Source organism: Palaemon carinicauda, chromosome 38 (genome assembly GCF_036898095.1).
Source record: "Palaemon carinicauda isolate YSFRI2023 chromosome 38, ASM3689809v2, whole genome shotgun sequence".
Classification (NCBI taxonomy): Eukaryota; Metazoa; Arthropoda; class Malacostraca; order Decapoda; family Palaemonidae; genus Palaemon; species Palaemon carinicauda.
Genome location: NC_090762.1, coordinates 61281917 through 61296801, shown reverse-complemented (window position 1 = coordinate 61296801; position 14885 = coordinate 61281917). Strand labels below are relative to the sequence as shown.

The 14885-nt window shown below is 38.9% G+C and overlaps 1 protein-coding gene across 1 annotated transcript in view; it reads right to left on the bottom strand.

Annotated features, from left to right (window-relative positions):
* Arc42 (Activator-recruited cofactor subunit 42) overlaps positions 1-14885 on the bottom strand; it is a 48057-nt gene that overhangs the window by 7683 nt on the left and 25489 nt on the right. Inside the window, exons 5-8 of the mRNA XM_068362291.1 lie at positions 13116-13304; positions 12478-12621; positions 11223-11350; positions 6055-6150 (exon numbers count right to left, since the gene is read on the bottom strand). Of these exons, the coding sequence (XP_068218392.1) occupies positions 6055-6150; positions 11223-11350; positions 12478-12621; positions 13116-13304 (557 nt within the window). The remainder of the gene's footprint in view (positions 1-6054; positions 6151-11222; positions 11351-12477; positions 12622-13115; positions 13305-14885) is intronic.

The following is a 14885-nucleotide window of genomic DNA, read 5'->3' as shown; positions in this document are numbered from 1 at the left end:
ATTATTACAGTCAGACCCTGTTAATCGCGGCTTCTCACTTCACGGTTTCGTTTTTTCGTGGCCAAGGAAGGAAAAAAAAAATTCTTATGATGATTGTTTACCCAACATTAAGTATTTGATTTCTAATAATTGGCAACAGCATTGGGATGGTCAAGAACAATGCAATACCTGTTAAATAAAATTTTCATAATAACTGCAATAAAATTCAAGCTGGGCCAAGATTTCAAATAGCTCGCACTCCTCTACACTGGAAGCGCTGCGCACCACTACCTATCTCTACACCCGGCTGGTAATAGCTCTCTTTGTACAGTGTATATCTATTTACTGTAGTAAAAAATTTTAGTATTGTACCTATAATTGAAAACATAGCGAATTATAATCTCATGCATTGTTTACATTCAAATCAGCTGATCAAATCTGCGTAGTCCGTTGTCAACCTATATTCATTTTCACGATATTATTCCACTGGTATGATCATTCACTTTCACAGAATTACCTCACTGATGTAACCTATCATGCATATTAGTATGATAGCTCCTTCACATTTATCCTTAACTTATTATTATATCCTTAATCCTTTTCCTAATTCCTTCCCAAATCCCTTTTGTACATTTACTTTCCTCTCCCACACACATCTACAACGTATCTTTCCAACTCTTGATTCTCATTATTTTTTGCGATTTCATTCATCTTCTCTTTTCTGGCATTCATTCGTCATTTTCATCTTATTAATCATTCGAAACCTCTTTATCCCTCATTCCAATTCCTATTTTTCATTCCTTCTTCTCGCATTTCCTAAATTCATTGATTTCACTAATTTACTTGAACTAGCGTAGATGCGGTGGAGGAAACGTGCAAGGAGAAGGAACTTGGCTAACACCCCCTGTCTCATCTGTTTGTCATATTGTTTCTTCCTCTCTCCCTGTTGTTTCTCTTAACTGTATCCAATACTAATGCATGTAATATTCACATTTTAGTAGCGTATTTATAATAAAAAACAGCGAATTATAATTTTATGCACTTTTTACAATTTTCGGATCAAATAACTCCCTTATCATTAAGGCATGCTACCGAAGAATATTTCATTTTTACTAGAAGAAACAACTATTACTTGATCTATCATTTCCCAATCAGAGAGAGAGAGAGAGAGAGAGAGAGAGAGAGAGAGAGAGAGAGAGAGAGAGAGAGAGACAGAGAATGAATGATTCGAAATTTTCTGGCATCCTGACATCGAATAAGAGAATTAATTCTCTCTCTCTCTCTCTCTCTCTCTCTCTCTCTCTCTCTCTCTCTCTCTCTCTCTCTCTCTCTCTCTCTTTTAGTAGCGTATTTATAATGAAAAACAGCGAATTATAATTTTATGCACTTTTTACAATTTTCGGATCAAATAACTCCCTTATCATTAAGGCATGCTACCGAAGAATATTTCATTTTTACTAGAAGAAACAACTATTACTTGATCTATCATTTCCCAATCAGAGAGAGAGGAGAGAGAGAGAGAGAGAGAGAGAGAGAGAGAGAGAGAGAGAGAGAGAGATCTCTCTCTCTCTCTCTCTCTCTCTCTCTCTCTCTCTCTCTCTCTCTCTCTCTCTCTCTCTCTCTCTCCTCCTCTCTCTCTCCTCTCTCTCTCTCTCTCTCTCTCTCTCTCTCTCTCTCTCTCTCTCTCTCTCTCTCTCTCTCTCTCTCTCTCTCTCTCTCTCTCTCTCTCTCATTATTTATCACTAGACGAATCTAATTTTTCTGTATGTTATACCTACTAGTGCAAAGATAAATCTGTGAGTTTCATTGAATTTGGACGTTATTTTTAAACGAATAAAAAATCTATTAAACAAAAAAAAAAATTAATTACATTTTTATTAAAAGGTACAGAATAGAATTGACTAAAAACTTCCACAAATTTTGTTTATTACAATACTGTATAAACAAAATGCCAGTAGGAATTTTCCATATTTTTCGTATTTTTTTTATATAAATATTTATATATTTTAAGTTTGAAAAAATATAAAAAATAGAAAATAAACTTTAGAAAAAATTCTCCATTAAAATATTGTGAATGTATTCCTCTTTACAACGATGTATTTGGATTTGAAATTGGTTGATAAATAGCGGAGAAAAATAGTTTTGAAGGTCAATAAGTATAGTTTTGAGATATCGATGGTCAAAGTTTTTCTATGAGATTCCACAAGAGCAAATATCGTTATCGATAATAATTTAGAACTAGTCTAAATTACTTGAAGAACAACTAACTTTCTTACCCGATACAATTTCTACTCATTACCGGAAGTATGCCCCCAATACCACCCCCCTATTATGGGTACTGATCCCATGTAAATTTGGCCATCTAAATTAAGATGCTACTATCAAATTTCTCCTTCTGACAGCTGAAGACCCCACTTTGTGTTTGGGAATTAGGGAAAGTTAATAAAGTACCTGATATTTGGAAAATAAACAAAACCACTCTAAGTGTAAACAACGAAAAACTGTAACGTATACACACTTCAGCTTTACGAGTTCTACTTAAATGATTCAAACATGTTCCATTACCACGTGGGTGACTTAAGGACACATGTTTCCCAGACGTATGAAGATAACGATAAAATATAAAAAAATTGGTGTAAATGGAAAATCAATCCGGAAGACAAACTTACATAGTCTGTTTTAGCAGAAGACGCAGTTAGGATAACGTAACCATTTTAAAACCATTACAGTTTCTTTATATATAAGAATTATTGTCAGAAACTTCTTGAGGGCACGTACAACATGTTTAGACATAGATAGAAGTAATATCACAATTTTTGGTACAGATGCTCCCCTTAAATAGTTAGTTGTGCTTTGATAAAACATTTATGTGCTTTTGTTTTAAAATTTGATGTGTATTTTATGAATCTAAGTATTTTGGGTGCCGTGATCAGAATTTGGAAGGGTGTGTGAGAGAAGGAAGCTGAGAGTTAATGTGGGTAGCAGTAAGGTTATGAGATGTACGAGAGGGGAAGGTGGTGTGAGGTTGAATGTCATGTTCAATGGAGAGTCACTTGAGGAGGTGGATCAGTTTAAGTACTTGGGGTATGTTGTTGCAGCAAATGGTGGAGTGGAAGCATATGTACGTCAGAGAGTGAATGAAGGATGCAAAGTGTTGGGGGCAGTTAAGGGAGTGGTAAAAAAATAGAGGATTGGTCATGAATGTAAACAGAGTTCTGTATGAGAAAATGATTGTACCAACTGTGATGTATGGATCGGAGTTGTGGGGAATGAAAGTGACGGTGAGACAGAAATTGAATGTTTTGAGATGAAGTGTATAAGGAGTATGACTGGTGTATCTCGAGTAGATAGGGTTAGGAACGAAGTAGTGAGGGTGAGAACGGGTGTAAGAAATGAGTTAGCAGCTAGAGTGGATATGGATGTGTTGAGGTGGTTTGGCCATGTTGAGAGAATGGATAATGGCTGTCTGCTAAAGAAGGTGATGAATGCAAGAGTTGATGGTAGAAGTACAAGAGGAAGGCCAAGGTTTGGGTGGATGGATGGAGTGAAGAAAGCTCTGGGTGATAGGAGGATAGACATGAGAGGCAAGAGTGTGTGCTAGAAATAGGAATGAATGGCGAGCGATTGTGACACAGTTCCGGTAGGCCCTGCTGCTTCCTCCGGTGCCTTGGATGACCGCGGAGGTAGCAGCAGCAGTAGGGGATTCAGCATTATGTAGCTTCATCAGTGGTGGATAACAGGGGAGGGTGGGCTGTGGCACCCTAACAGTACCAGCCGAATTCAGTTGAGTCCCTTGTCAGGCTGGGAGGAACGTAGAGAGGAAAGATCCCTTTTTTCTTTTTCATTTGTTTGATGTCAGCTACCCTCCAAATTTGGGGGAAGTGCCTTGGTATATGTATGTAAGTGATCAGATCAGCTGATCTGATCACGGCACCCAAAATACTTAGATTGCTAAAATACACTCGAAATTTAAAACAAATGTACATAAATGTTTTATTAAAGCTCAATCAACTATTTAAATAATCGTAATTTTCTAGAATGCAATAATGCTTACGAAGCGAAATTGAATGAGAGAGAGAGAGAGAGAGAGAGAGAGAGAGAGAGAGAGAGAGAGAGAGAGAGAGAGAGAGAGAGAGAGAGAGAAAGAGAGAGAAAGAGAGAGAGAGAGAGAGAGAGAGAACGGCTGCTGAAAAGTAATCGAATGCACAGTTTTTGTTCATTTATTTAAAAGAAACATTATTGAGATATTTAAGTTTTTAGTTTATAAAATAAGCTGTATTTCTGTTTAAGAAAGTATAGATAACATACTGTGCAAGAGACCGAGTATTAAGTCACAGTACAGCATTACTAGATAGGAACCACTTTTGTTACGCAGAACAATAAGGGGATGACGACTCGGAAAACTTTACCTTAGCACAATACTGTACTGTAACCTTACTGTGTCCAATATGTAGTGTACATGTCTGCAAATGTACTGTACACTGTACATATGATTATAAACTGTTGTAGAAACCAAACTAAAACAATATTAGGCAGTATTTACCGTATTAATCATCAGCTATGGCACCCGCTTGTGGCAATGGGTAGCGACTTTTTAGGTTAGGAGTTAACCCACCCTAGTGTAGTATTTAATCGCGAAAATTTGCTTATCCCGCTTGTGTCTGTAACCTAACTATCGCGAATAACGAGGCTTGACTGTACAGTAATGCCTCACAACAGGAAATTCATTCGTTCTGGAGTGGCTTTCGTAAAGTGATTTTTTCGTGTTGAGGCATTACACATGCCAATTTCCTAATTTGTTCCAAACCCTACAAAACACCACATTAAATCTCATTAAAAAGCTACAGTATAACCACAATGAAATACTGTACAGCCAAATACATTTGAACCATTCAATATACCTAAACTTAATGATAATACCTGTAAATTAAGTAGTTATTACAACATAATGTAATAATAAATGGAAAATAATACACTATATACAGTACAATACTGTACTATTATGGTTACCCCTATTATAGACTACTGCTACATTTTCTATTTTCTGTTGTATGAACCCATTTTCTTAAATTCTGTGATGGGTGACTATTTTATTCTCGGCCTGGCTGGCAAATCTCTTTCCTCAAAGTTAAACATTTTTTGTAAAGTCATAAAAATATTCGCATCTCGTTTCGTAGCTTGAAAATTTCATAAGCAGAGTCTTTCGTGAAGAGAGGTATGACTGTACTGAACTTGAAATTGACCTGAAAGATTGTCTAATCTATTAGAAATTTTTCCAATCTTTCAATACTATTTGATCTTAAGTGTCATTGAAAATAACCATGGCCAACTAACTAAAACATTCAGTGCCAGAACAAAACACTATCAAATATGTCTGGGTGACTTAAACCCCTCCGTTTTTGTTGACTCTGTAAAACTTACTCGGCCAAATTAAGATTCTGTATGCCGACAATTTTACATCTTCGAAAACTTTTTGCCACCACAAAACACACATTGATAGCATTGAAGGATTAGAGAATATCTTGTACCTCAAAAGGCAATATCACAGAATTTGCAGCTGCAGACATACTTAAATAGTGTAGAATAATAACCGAATAAGCAATATCCTTCACAGATGGCTAAACAATGAAATTTGCAAAATGAATCATTAAAAATACTATAAAAAACTAATGGCATTGATATAATCTCTTAAAATGTTCACATATCTTTCCAAGCAAACCCAATCGGCACTCTACCCATTAGACACACACTCCTCAGTAACTAGTTTTAGGGTTTAATAAGGAGGAGGGAAGATAAGACCGGTGAGCACTTCTTTTTGTTTTTTATTTTACTCAGATGCCATCAGTTGTCACTTCCACAGAGTAACTTGTTCCATTCAAGATAAGATTAGATTCATAGAAATAAATATTAACTACTGTGCTGACTATTCTACCTGCATACCACTTCAATATAAAACAGTACTGTACATATATGTCCTAGCAAGTAAGAAAAAATGCACACAACAGTAAAACACTTAAATCAGCAGATTTTATACTGTTTTTTCAAAATTTAAGAACTTCGTAACCTAAATCTTACCTTTGAAAAAGGTTTACCCTCATCCTTCAAGGCTGCAGCCTTATGGGTTAGAAGACGAGCAGATTCAGTGCGCAATTCCATGTCGGCAAGCTTTTGCTGTAAGAGAAAAGGCATCAAGAGTTCTAGCCATAGTATATCTTACCTAAATTAAAAGCTACCGAATAAAATTTTCAAAACAAACTTTTAAAAAATTGAAGGATGAATTTGTAGCTCCAAATACAATTAATTGTAGAAAAACTAATGGGTCAAATGGCTTATCCAACATACAAAATGATTAATGGCTCATTCTTATGTAATTGAAATGAATACCTTTAATCACAGTATTAGAAAGTTTTTTTTATTCAGTTATGATTATAATGTGCACTTGTATGAAGATAAATACTTTCATTTGTAGAAAATCAATTTGCAAAGATATGCTTTAAAGAGCAAAAACACTGACTCCATGTCAGAAGGTGGTTTACAGTACAGTAGTTTGATTACCTTAAGAACTAAAGTACCTTACTTCTTAGTTACTTACAAATAATATATTTCTTGACATAAATGTCAGTATAGTATTGAATAAAGCAATTATTCATAAATTCAAACAATCAATCTTAGACAAGTGATTGACTCAGGATCTAAAATTAAATGACTTTTCACTTTAGAATACAATTTCTTTTTTTTAATGCTAAAATACAAACTTTATCCATAAGATGATAGTTTATAGTACTGTACAGTATTAAAATATTTTCAATGTTAAAATATAAATTTAACAATATAATTTATATTTTCCTTAGCTATACAAACCAGAATCCTTTGAAACAGGGCTATGTCTTCAGCCAAGCTGGAACCGTCATCCCACAGAGGTTCAATAAGCAAGATCGTGGAACAACAAATTGTAATATTGATAAAACTAATTCAATACCGACACTTTACCTTGAAGTTTGTCCGTCAACCGAATCCTCTTACCTGGAATGAATTAGGCTGAAAGGGCTACTGAGTTGTCTTCTGTCCATCTCAATATTTCCTCAGCCAGCTGGCAGAGGCGCTGTGAAAACTACCTCCTCCTTTATTTATGTAAGCCACTAGTATGGTGGCATCACTTATCGGCACCACGGAGTATCCTGAAAGAAGCTAGTGAAATTGTTTGAGGGCTAGAAAGGCTGCCAACATTTCTAGGAAGTTTAGTTTGTATCATCTCTCAGACTAGAACCTGTGGTGCAACATGTGAGCCCACCGCCCCAGCTTCTTTTGAGAAGTCTGTAAAGAGCATCAAATCTGGGGGAGGAGAGAGAAGGTCTACTCCCCTAAGGAAATTTGAATCTTGCATCTACCAACTCGGGTCTCTTTTGCTTTGACCCTATTGAAATCCGCAGGTACAAAGAGTCCTTGTGCTGAGATCAAAAGGCCTTCAGCTACCACTGGAGAGAATAGATACGAAGATGGCAATTGGGCACCAACCTCTCTAACAAAGGCAGGTGACCAAATAGATTCTGCCAACGACGAAACAGGCTGGCTGAAACACATTGTTTCAGCCTCTCTATTCTGTCTATGAACAATAAGACTTTGTCCAGCTTTGTGTTGATATTCATTCCAAGATATACCAGTTTCTGCGTAGGGAGCAAGGGAAGACTTCTCGCCATATATCACAATATTCAGATCATGGCAAAACTCGAGAAGCTTGTCTTAATGAAGGAGAAGGATTTCCATCGAGTCTGTCAGAATCAGCCAATTGTGTTAAATACTGAAGTAGTCGAATGCCGTTCTTGTGAGCCCAGGTCGACACCAAGGAAAAATGCCGTGTAAAAACACTAGGTACTGTGGACAAGCTGAAACACAGCACTCTAAACTGGTCTATCCTGTTGTTGAAGATGAATCTAAGGTACTTCCTTGATGACTGGTGGACTGGGAGCTGGAAGTATGCATCTTTGAGGTCTAGTATTATCGTGAAGTCCAACGGCCTGACCACCGGTCAGAGAGATTGAGCGATCTCCCTTCTGAACAGAGTTTGTTCAACAAACTCACTCAGAGCCGACAGGTCTATGACTGGTCTCCAGCCTTCAGACACCTTGTCAACCGTTGAGGCCGGGAGACCTGTCCTGGACCTCTTGCAGAGCGTCCATTTCTAGCATGGTCTGGATCTCAGCCCAAGGGGCATTCTCCTTTTCTGATCCCGTTGCATAGAAGCTCATCATTGTTGGACAGGCGAGTTATAGGAGGGAGAGAGAGCATGAATGGGACTAGGTACCCTACTTGGAGGACGAAGACGAGCAAGTTTCGGCCCCATGAAAACTTCATCTCTGACCCTTCTTCTTCAGGCATCCTCCTACCAGTGGACTGATCGGAGAATTGGCCCTCTAGCGGGGCGATCTCTCGAACCTCGCCTTCAAAAGAACTGCTTGGGTCCTTGTTTCTTAGACACAGGTCGTCTTGGGGCATGAGAGCTCTTCTTCTGTCCCTGTCGATGCGTTGGTGATAACCTCTGTGGCGGGGGTGCCCGGAGTAATAGAGATGACATTGCCCTATGGAGAAGAGAGTCGTGACTGGCCTTCCTTTATCCTTCTGCTACTGTCCCGATGTACTCAATGTTGAGGAGAGAGGAGCCATCCATCGAGGAGTTGCAAAGTTTCATTGCTTCTCGCCGAGGTACCTGCTTCCTGAATTTTGAGAGGACGGATTCCCGTCACCTCAAATCCCCGGAGATACCCCACCATCCCCAAAACAAAAGTCAAACCATGAAGCGGACTACAAAGAGCACTTTGCCATCCGCTCCATGGTTGCAGCATCAGCCGTTCAGAACATCACAGATAGCGATGTCAACTTATCTAAGGACATGTTCTGGGTTAGGGCCAGTATTGCCGGATCCAGAGGAAGAGGAGATGGATGATCCTCTGTTATCTCATCAAATGAAGAGGTGAACGTTTACAAGGTGAATGTTTGCAAGCTGAATGTTTCTGGTAAGGTGAACATTTTGTGTAAGGCGAATGTTTCTGGTAAAGCAAATGTTTCTGGCAAGGCAAAAGCTGGTGAGGCGAGTGCTTGCAAGATCACAGGTGAGAGGTATGCTTTTGAGGAGAGCATTGGCAAAGCGAACACTGTCAAGGAGAGCTTTGGCAAAGCGAACACTGTCAAGGAGAGCTTTGGCGAGGTGAACACTGCCAAGGAGAGCGTTGGCAAAGTGAATGCTGGCGAGAGGAGTGTTGGCGCAGAGACTGTTGTCAAGATGAACTCTGATGAGGTGAACACTGGCAAGATGACCTATGGCGAGGTGAGAGATAGCGAGGTGATTGTAGATGCCTGCTAACTGTCTGTGAGCACTCAGTTAAGGTGTTGCATAACCTAGTCGACTGTCCACACCTAGATGGAGAGTGTGTGCACTCGAAGCAACAGTGAGTCAGGTTTGCAAGTAAGCAGGTATGGTCTTGCAAACTCGCTAGTCGGACAAGTGAGGAAACTGAAGAAGAGTCTAAACTCTCCTCAAGCAGGAGTTCTCCCTTCCCACCCCACTCCTACTACGAGTAGGTGGGTGGGCGTTCTCCCAAGAGGGACAAGAATTCATGTCTGTTCGTTCATAGCGAGACAAACTAGGCAAAGATTGAACAGTTTCACGTTGATATAAAGATAGAACCGTAGGTCTTACTTCGTAGGAGGTAGGAATCTTCAGCACTACTTCTGACGAATTAAGCCTAGCTGAACGTTCAGGAGCTGTAAACAGTTGCTGAACCCCATCGTCGTCTCGGTCTGAATAACCTGCACTCGGTGGAGCTAGATGGAGTCATTGAAGAGTCGTGGACTCACTTGAGGAATCCCCTGTAAGGCGATCAATCTTGCAAGGGGCATCTGACTCATTGTGACAAGCCGGACATCGACTGAAGGAGGTGCTCGTGAAAGCAAACTTTTAATACCCTCACTTACTGAGAAGACACTAGCTGAGGGCAGGCATTGTAAGCAACAGGCTGAGAACCTTCGCTGCAACCTGTTTCTGGGCTCACCTCAAAGGGATCCCCTGATGGGAAACCCTGAGGGGTACTCGTCAGCAACTGCTCTTGCTTGACTACTAAAGAAGAATGAGCGAGGGAAGGAGGAGCAGAGACTACTGCGGGCCGAGACACGGGAGGTTTCTTAGACCTATCGTCTTTGGAGTCTCTAAAGAGAAGACCAGAGTCTTCCCCTGAGAGACAGGTGTGCACCCCATGTCCCTGTCTGCAGAGCCTCAGCAAGTCGTTCCTTAGAGGGAGAACCCATAATCCCCAAGGAACGCCATAAATGTCGCAAAGCGTCAGCAGTAAAGGACTTGTCTATAGCCGAGGGCGGTGCCGCCGCTAAGCGAAGCAATGGAGCTTTCTGTGTAAGGTTGTCCGAGGGTCAAAGGACACCAACTCTTACTCAAATGACAAGATAGAGCCGACGAAGAAGGAAGTCTGGGCCTCTTCCCCTTAGAGGATGAACCCGAAGGGTAAGAGTCCCGATTGGACTTCTTTTGTTGCATAGCAAATCCCAGCAAGTGGGAGGAAGGCCATTCCCTAAAGAAATTACGTGGAGACTCCTGGGTGCCGGTATGACCCCTGCAGGAAGGGTAAAGGTCGTGAAGGTCCATCTCTACAGCGCCCTTCCGCACCTGCATAAACCCAGCACGGTTGGAATCTCCACAACAATTGCACTCTGAAAAGAAAAAGATCAAAAGTTTTAGCCAGTTTGCAATCTTAAAGAAAAGAAAGATTACGGGAGAGACTGGAAAGGTACTGTACGTTTGTTCTCTTTTGAGCCAAAATAAAAAGTTACGTCAATCAACCACCGAGTGTAAGAGCAGGGTAGCTAGTCTACCCCCACCGCTAACTAGTGGTGGGTAGTTATACCTAGCTAAAAGTCTTTTGGCTAGTTTTCACCATTCGCCGAAATAATATCGACTGTAAAGAGAGAAAAGGTTTGAAATCGTGTTGAAACAAAATTCTTCTCAATATATCTCACACAATGTTGTTTATTTCCAAAATAAAGATTTGCTAAATTGAATGTAATTTAATGAATTCTAATTTTCTGTGCTAAATTTATACATGTTAAATTAAAATATTTATTGTCCATACATTTTCATGATTCCTATACCTTTTCTTATCAAATTATTTGATAAATAGAAATGCTATGAAAATTAAATACTTTACTGAAAACAATTCTGGGAAGGCGTGTTACCCTACCTGAATACTTTGCATCTTGAGAATTGGAGCATTAAAAGCCATTCGTTTGCTAGCATAGTCAATCGCACAGTCAATAGCAGCCTGAGCTATTCCCAGAGCTTGACCAGCTATTCCAATTCGTCCTCCGTCTGTAAGATAAAATACACAAGAAATGTTCAAGTTTTCCAGTTTTTCTCTTCTTTTAGTTTCCATTTTTATACTATCCCATCATAATACAGCATTAACAGTGCCTACTAGTTTTTTTTTATATCTGATTATCAGGACTTTGAAATGATTATTGTAAATTTCACTAAGTATGACTTTAAAATATGCTATACAATTTTACAACTAACATTTTCTCCACTAGTCAAGAACTCTTAATATAACAAAAAAACTTTAGGGCATTTTTTACTATATATGCTAATTGGAAGAGAGAAAAAGTTTGCAAAGTATTGCAGAAATAACAAAAATTTTAATTATTCCATCACAAATATTTTAGAAGGTACAGCTTACTATAACCGATATGCCAAATTCAGCACCTCTCATTGATTACACAAAATAATTCAACGTAAAACACTAAAGCTTCTTTGAAATCAACGAGCAGATAAAACAATTATGTACTTAGGTACAATTTGAGTACAGAACATTTAATAAATTTAATAAACATTAGGCCAGTTGCTTTCAGCCATAACCAGTTAAAAGGAGGTTGATGGGAGAGAATGACTACGTTTTTACTCTACCGAGCCGAAATAAAAAGTGACGGTTAGTCGCTGGTGCTGGTGTAAGCGGGAGGGTTAACCTACCCCACTAGCCCCCTCCGCTAACTAGCAGTGGGTAGTTGTACCCTGACAAAAAGTTTATAGGCTGGTTTCAGCTTCGCCAAAATAACACTGCTCAGTAAAGAGTGGAGGGTTTGTATTTTGCACAGGAACAAACTGAAAAATATTTTCAAACCTCATGTGGTTTATGCATGTAATCACAAAAGGGGAAAAAGAAGTCTCATGAACAAGAAGTAGATATAGATGCAGACAAACATAAATTACCAGATAATAGCAAAAGAAGGGGAACAAATAAGATCATGGACGAGATGAAAACTCAGGCAGAAACTGTGCAAGGTAAAAACAATGGAAAAACTTAGCTAAAAATAAATATTCAGTGACAAAGATGACCATAAGCCATCACCATTCTTACTGAAATACTATGTTTTTGACAGTCCTACAATAGAAATTTAAGCTAAGTCTATCCAGAATGACTTATTATAGGAAGTCAAACTTACCCAGAGTCATCATTGCAATCTTGAAGCCCATACCAGGAGCACCAACCATATTTTCTGCTGGAATCTCACAGTCCTCAAATATCAAATTACACGTTGAAGAAGCTCTAATTCCTAATTTGTCTTCTCTTTTTCCAAGAGTTAATCCTGAGAATATAATATCAAAAATCTAATAGTTGATTTTTTGAACAAATTTAAACAGTGCAAATTAAAAATACAACAATAAAAAGCAATATCAGTAATGGAATTGCTCTCTATCATACACAATAGAACCACCCCTTGCATACTTTAACTACAAATGACTAAGCCAAGAAATAAACAACATAGCCTACAGATTAAAGAAACTGAATGGCACTCAGCACCTTTCACCACACCCCTGCCCATGTGAGCAAATGCAGACATAAGCACTTTACTCATCACTGTATCTTAACAGCTACTGTATATCATGGCATGTGTACTGAAACTTTGACAATGCTAATAACAGTTTGTACTGATTTTGCAATTATGATCTAAATTTAACATGTGCTGTATCTAGAATATTTGCTCGCATAATGTCAAACAAATTTTAATAAATACATCAAATTAAAAGACTAGTATCTAATCATAGCAAAATATTTCAAATTCAAAACACTCGAACTCACCTTCTATAGGTTTAGGTACTACAAAAGCAGAAATGCCTTTGTGTTTTTTAGCCTTGTCTGTAGTTGCAAAGACTATAGTTGCTTCTGATTCATATCCATTTGTTATCCAAGATTTGGTTCCATTAAGCAAAAAACTGTCCCCAATTCCTTTAGCTACCGTTGAAGCTGCTCCTGCATCACTGCCATTACCTTTTCAAGGAGAAATAAGAGATGAATGGTTTACCAAAGGAATATAAAATCACAATCCCCTAACATGTGCAACATACCTTCAATATAAATATACACACCCTATATAGGACAAGTGTCAAGAGAGTGATTAGTGCAGCACAGTTCATATAGTACTTTCCATATCAATTTATTCAACCAAAAATAGAAAATTTCATTAGTACAGCACAGTTCACATAGTACTTTCCTTATCAATTTATTCAACCAAAAATATCAAATTTCAAAATTAATTTGGAATATTTCTAGATATACAAATGCGAGTCCATTAAAATAGGGATATGTCTTCAGCAGCACTGGAACAGCCATGAATCGTCAACAAGGGAGGTAGTTAATGACAGGTGCACGAGGAGGAAGACTCATCAACTCACCTCTCATAAAATAGCAATATTTGTACTTAGGCGTAAGACTGAAAGGGGTAGCTGAAGTTGGAAACTTAAATAAAAGATGAAAAATATGACTTTAAAACTCTGTCATTTGTTTCAATAAACAATCAAACCTTTTGTCCTTCAAAATAAGGAGACTCACTCAATGATGGAAGGAAGTCCTTTAGAACTAAACTGGAATGTTCTTTCGTTCTCAGGACATATCATCCTCCCTGGTCCCAAACGGGAGCAAGAAAGGCGACTTCCGCAACTTTCTAACAGATAATCATAGGAACGTTGAAGCTCTTAAGGCCTTAGCCAGTACAAACGGCGAGATGGTGAAAGCAATGTCAAACCAGGCACATTCAGAGAAATATTTAGTAAGACAGAGACCCGCTTCTTGGCAGATGTACAGTAATCTGCAAGAAAGGTGCTCTATCGTGTAACTCACCAGCATCAGATGTTTGACCAGCGCTTAACAGTTACAGTTGCTTCATCCTTTGACAGAGAATAAAAGAAAGAAGTAAAAGAGCCACAAATATACCATGCTTTGATACTTATTCTGAACATATTACCTCAAGATGGAATGCATACTAATTCCTGTGAGTGAGCCAAAGGGTCGATGGTATCCCGGGATTCCTCCTCCCTCAGGAGAAAGAAGGTCTCGACATGTTCCAATAGCAGATCTTGTTCCTTTGCATGCCTCCTCTAGGGACCTAAAATAGAACCTGGTTGGTAACTTGACGGAGCAAGAACGACAGAAAGCAAGATTTGAATCGTATTTAGCTTGGATGGTGCCCTTTCTATTCGCATGGGTCTTGGCTGACAGGGCAGGGGCCTGTACCACTGAAGGCCACACTGGAGAGTACAAGGACCTGCTAATAGATGCATTCTCTGGCAGTCTATCTATGAAAGGTAAGGAGTCTGTGATGGTCTAACGAAGCCACATGAACATAGAACTACTGTATCTCCTCGACCCACCGCTCACATAAGAAGGAAGATAATCCTTACTCGCAGGGGGAACACTGAATAGAAGGGCTGCATAAGATTTCTAAATGAAGACCTTAAATGATGGGAAGAGGAAGGTGACCATCTTGAAGCTCATATCTCGCAATAACTAGAAGAAAATGGAAACGTCCAGTTCGAAGGGTTGGGTCCCTGGTTCTCCTGGGATTCAGTGTTC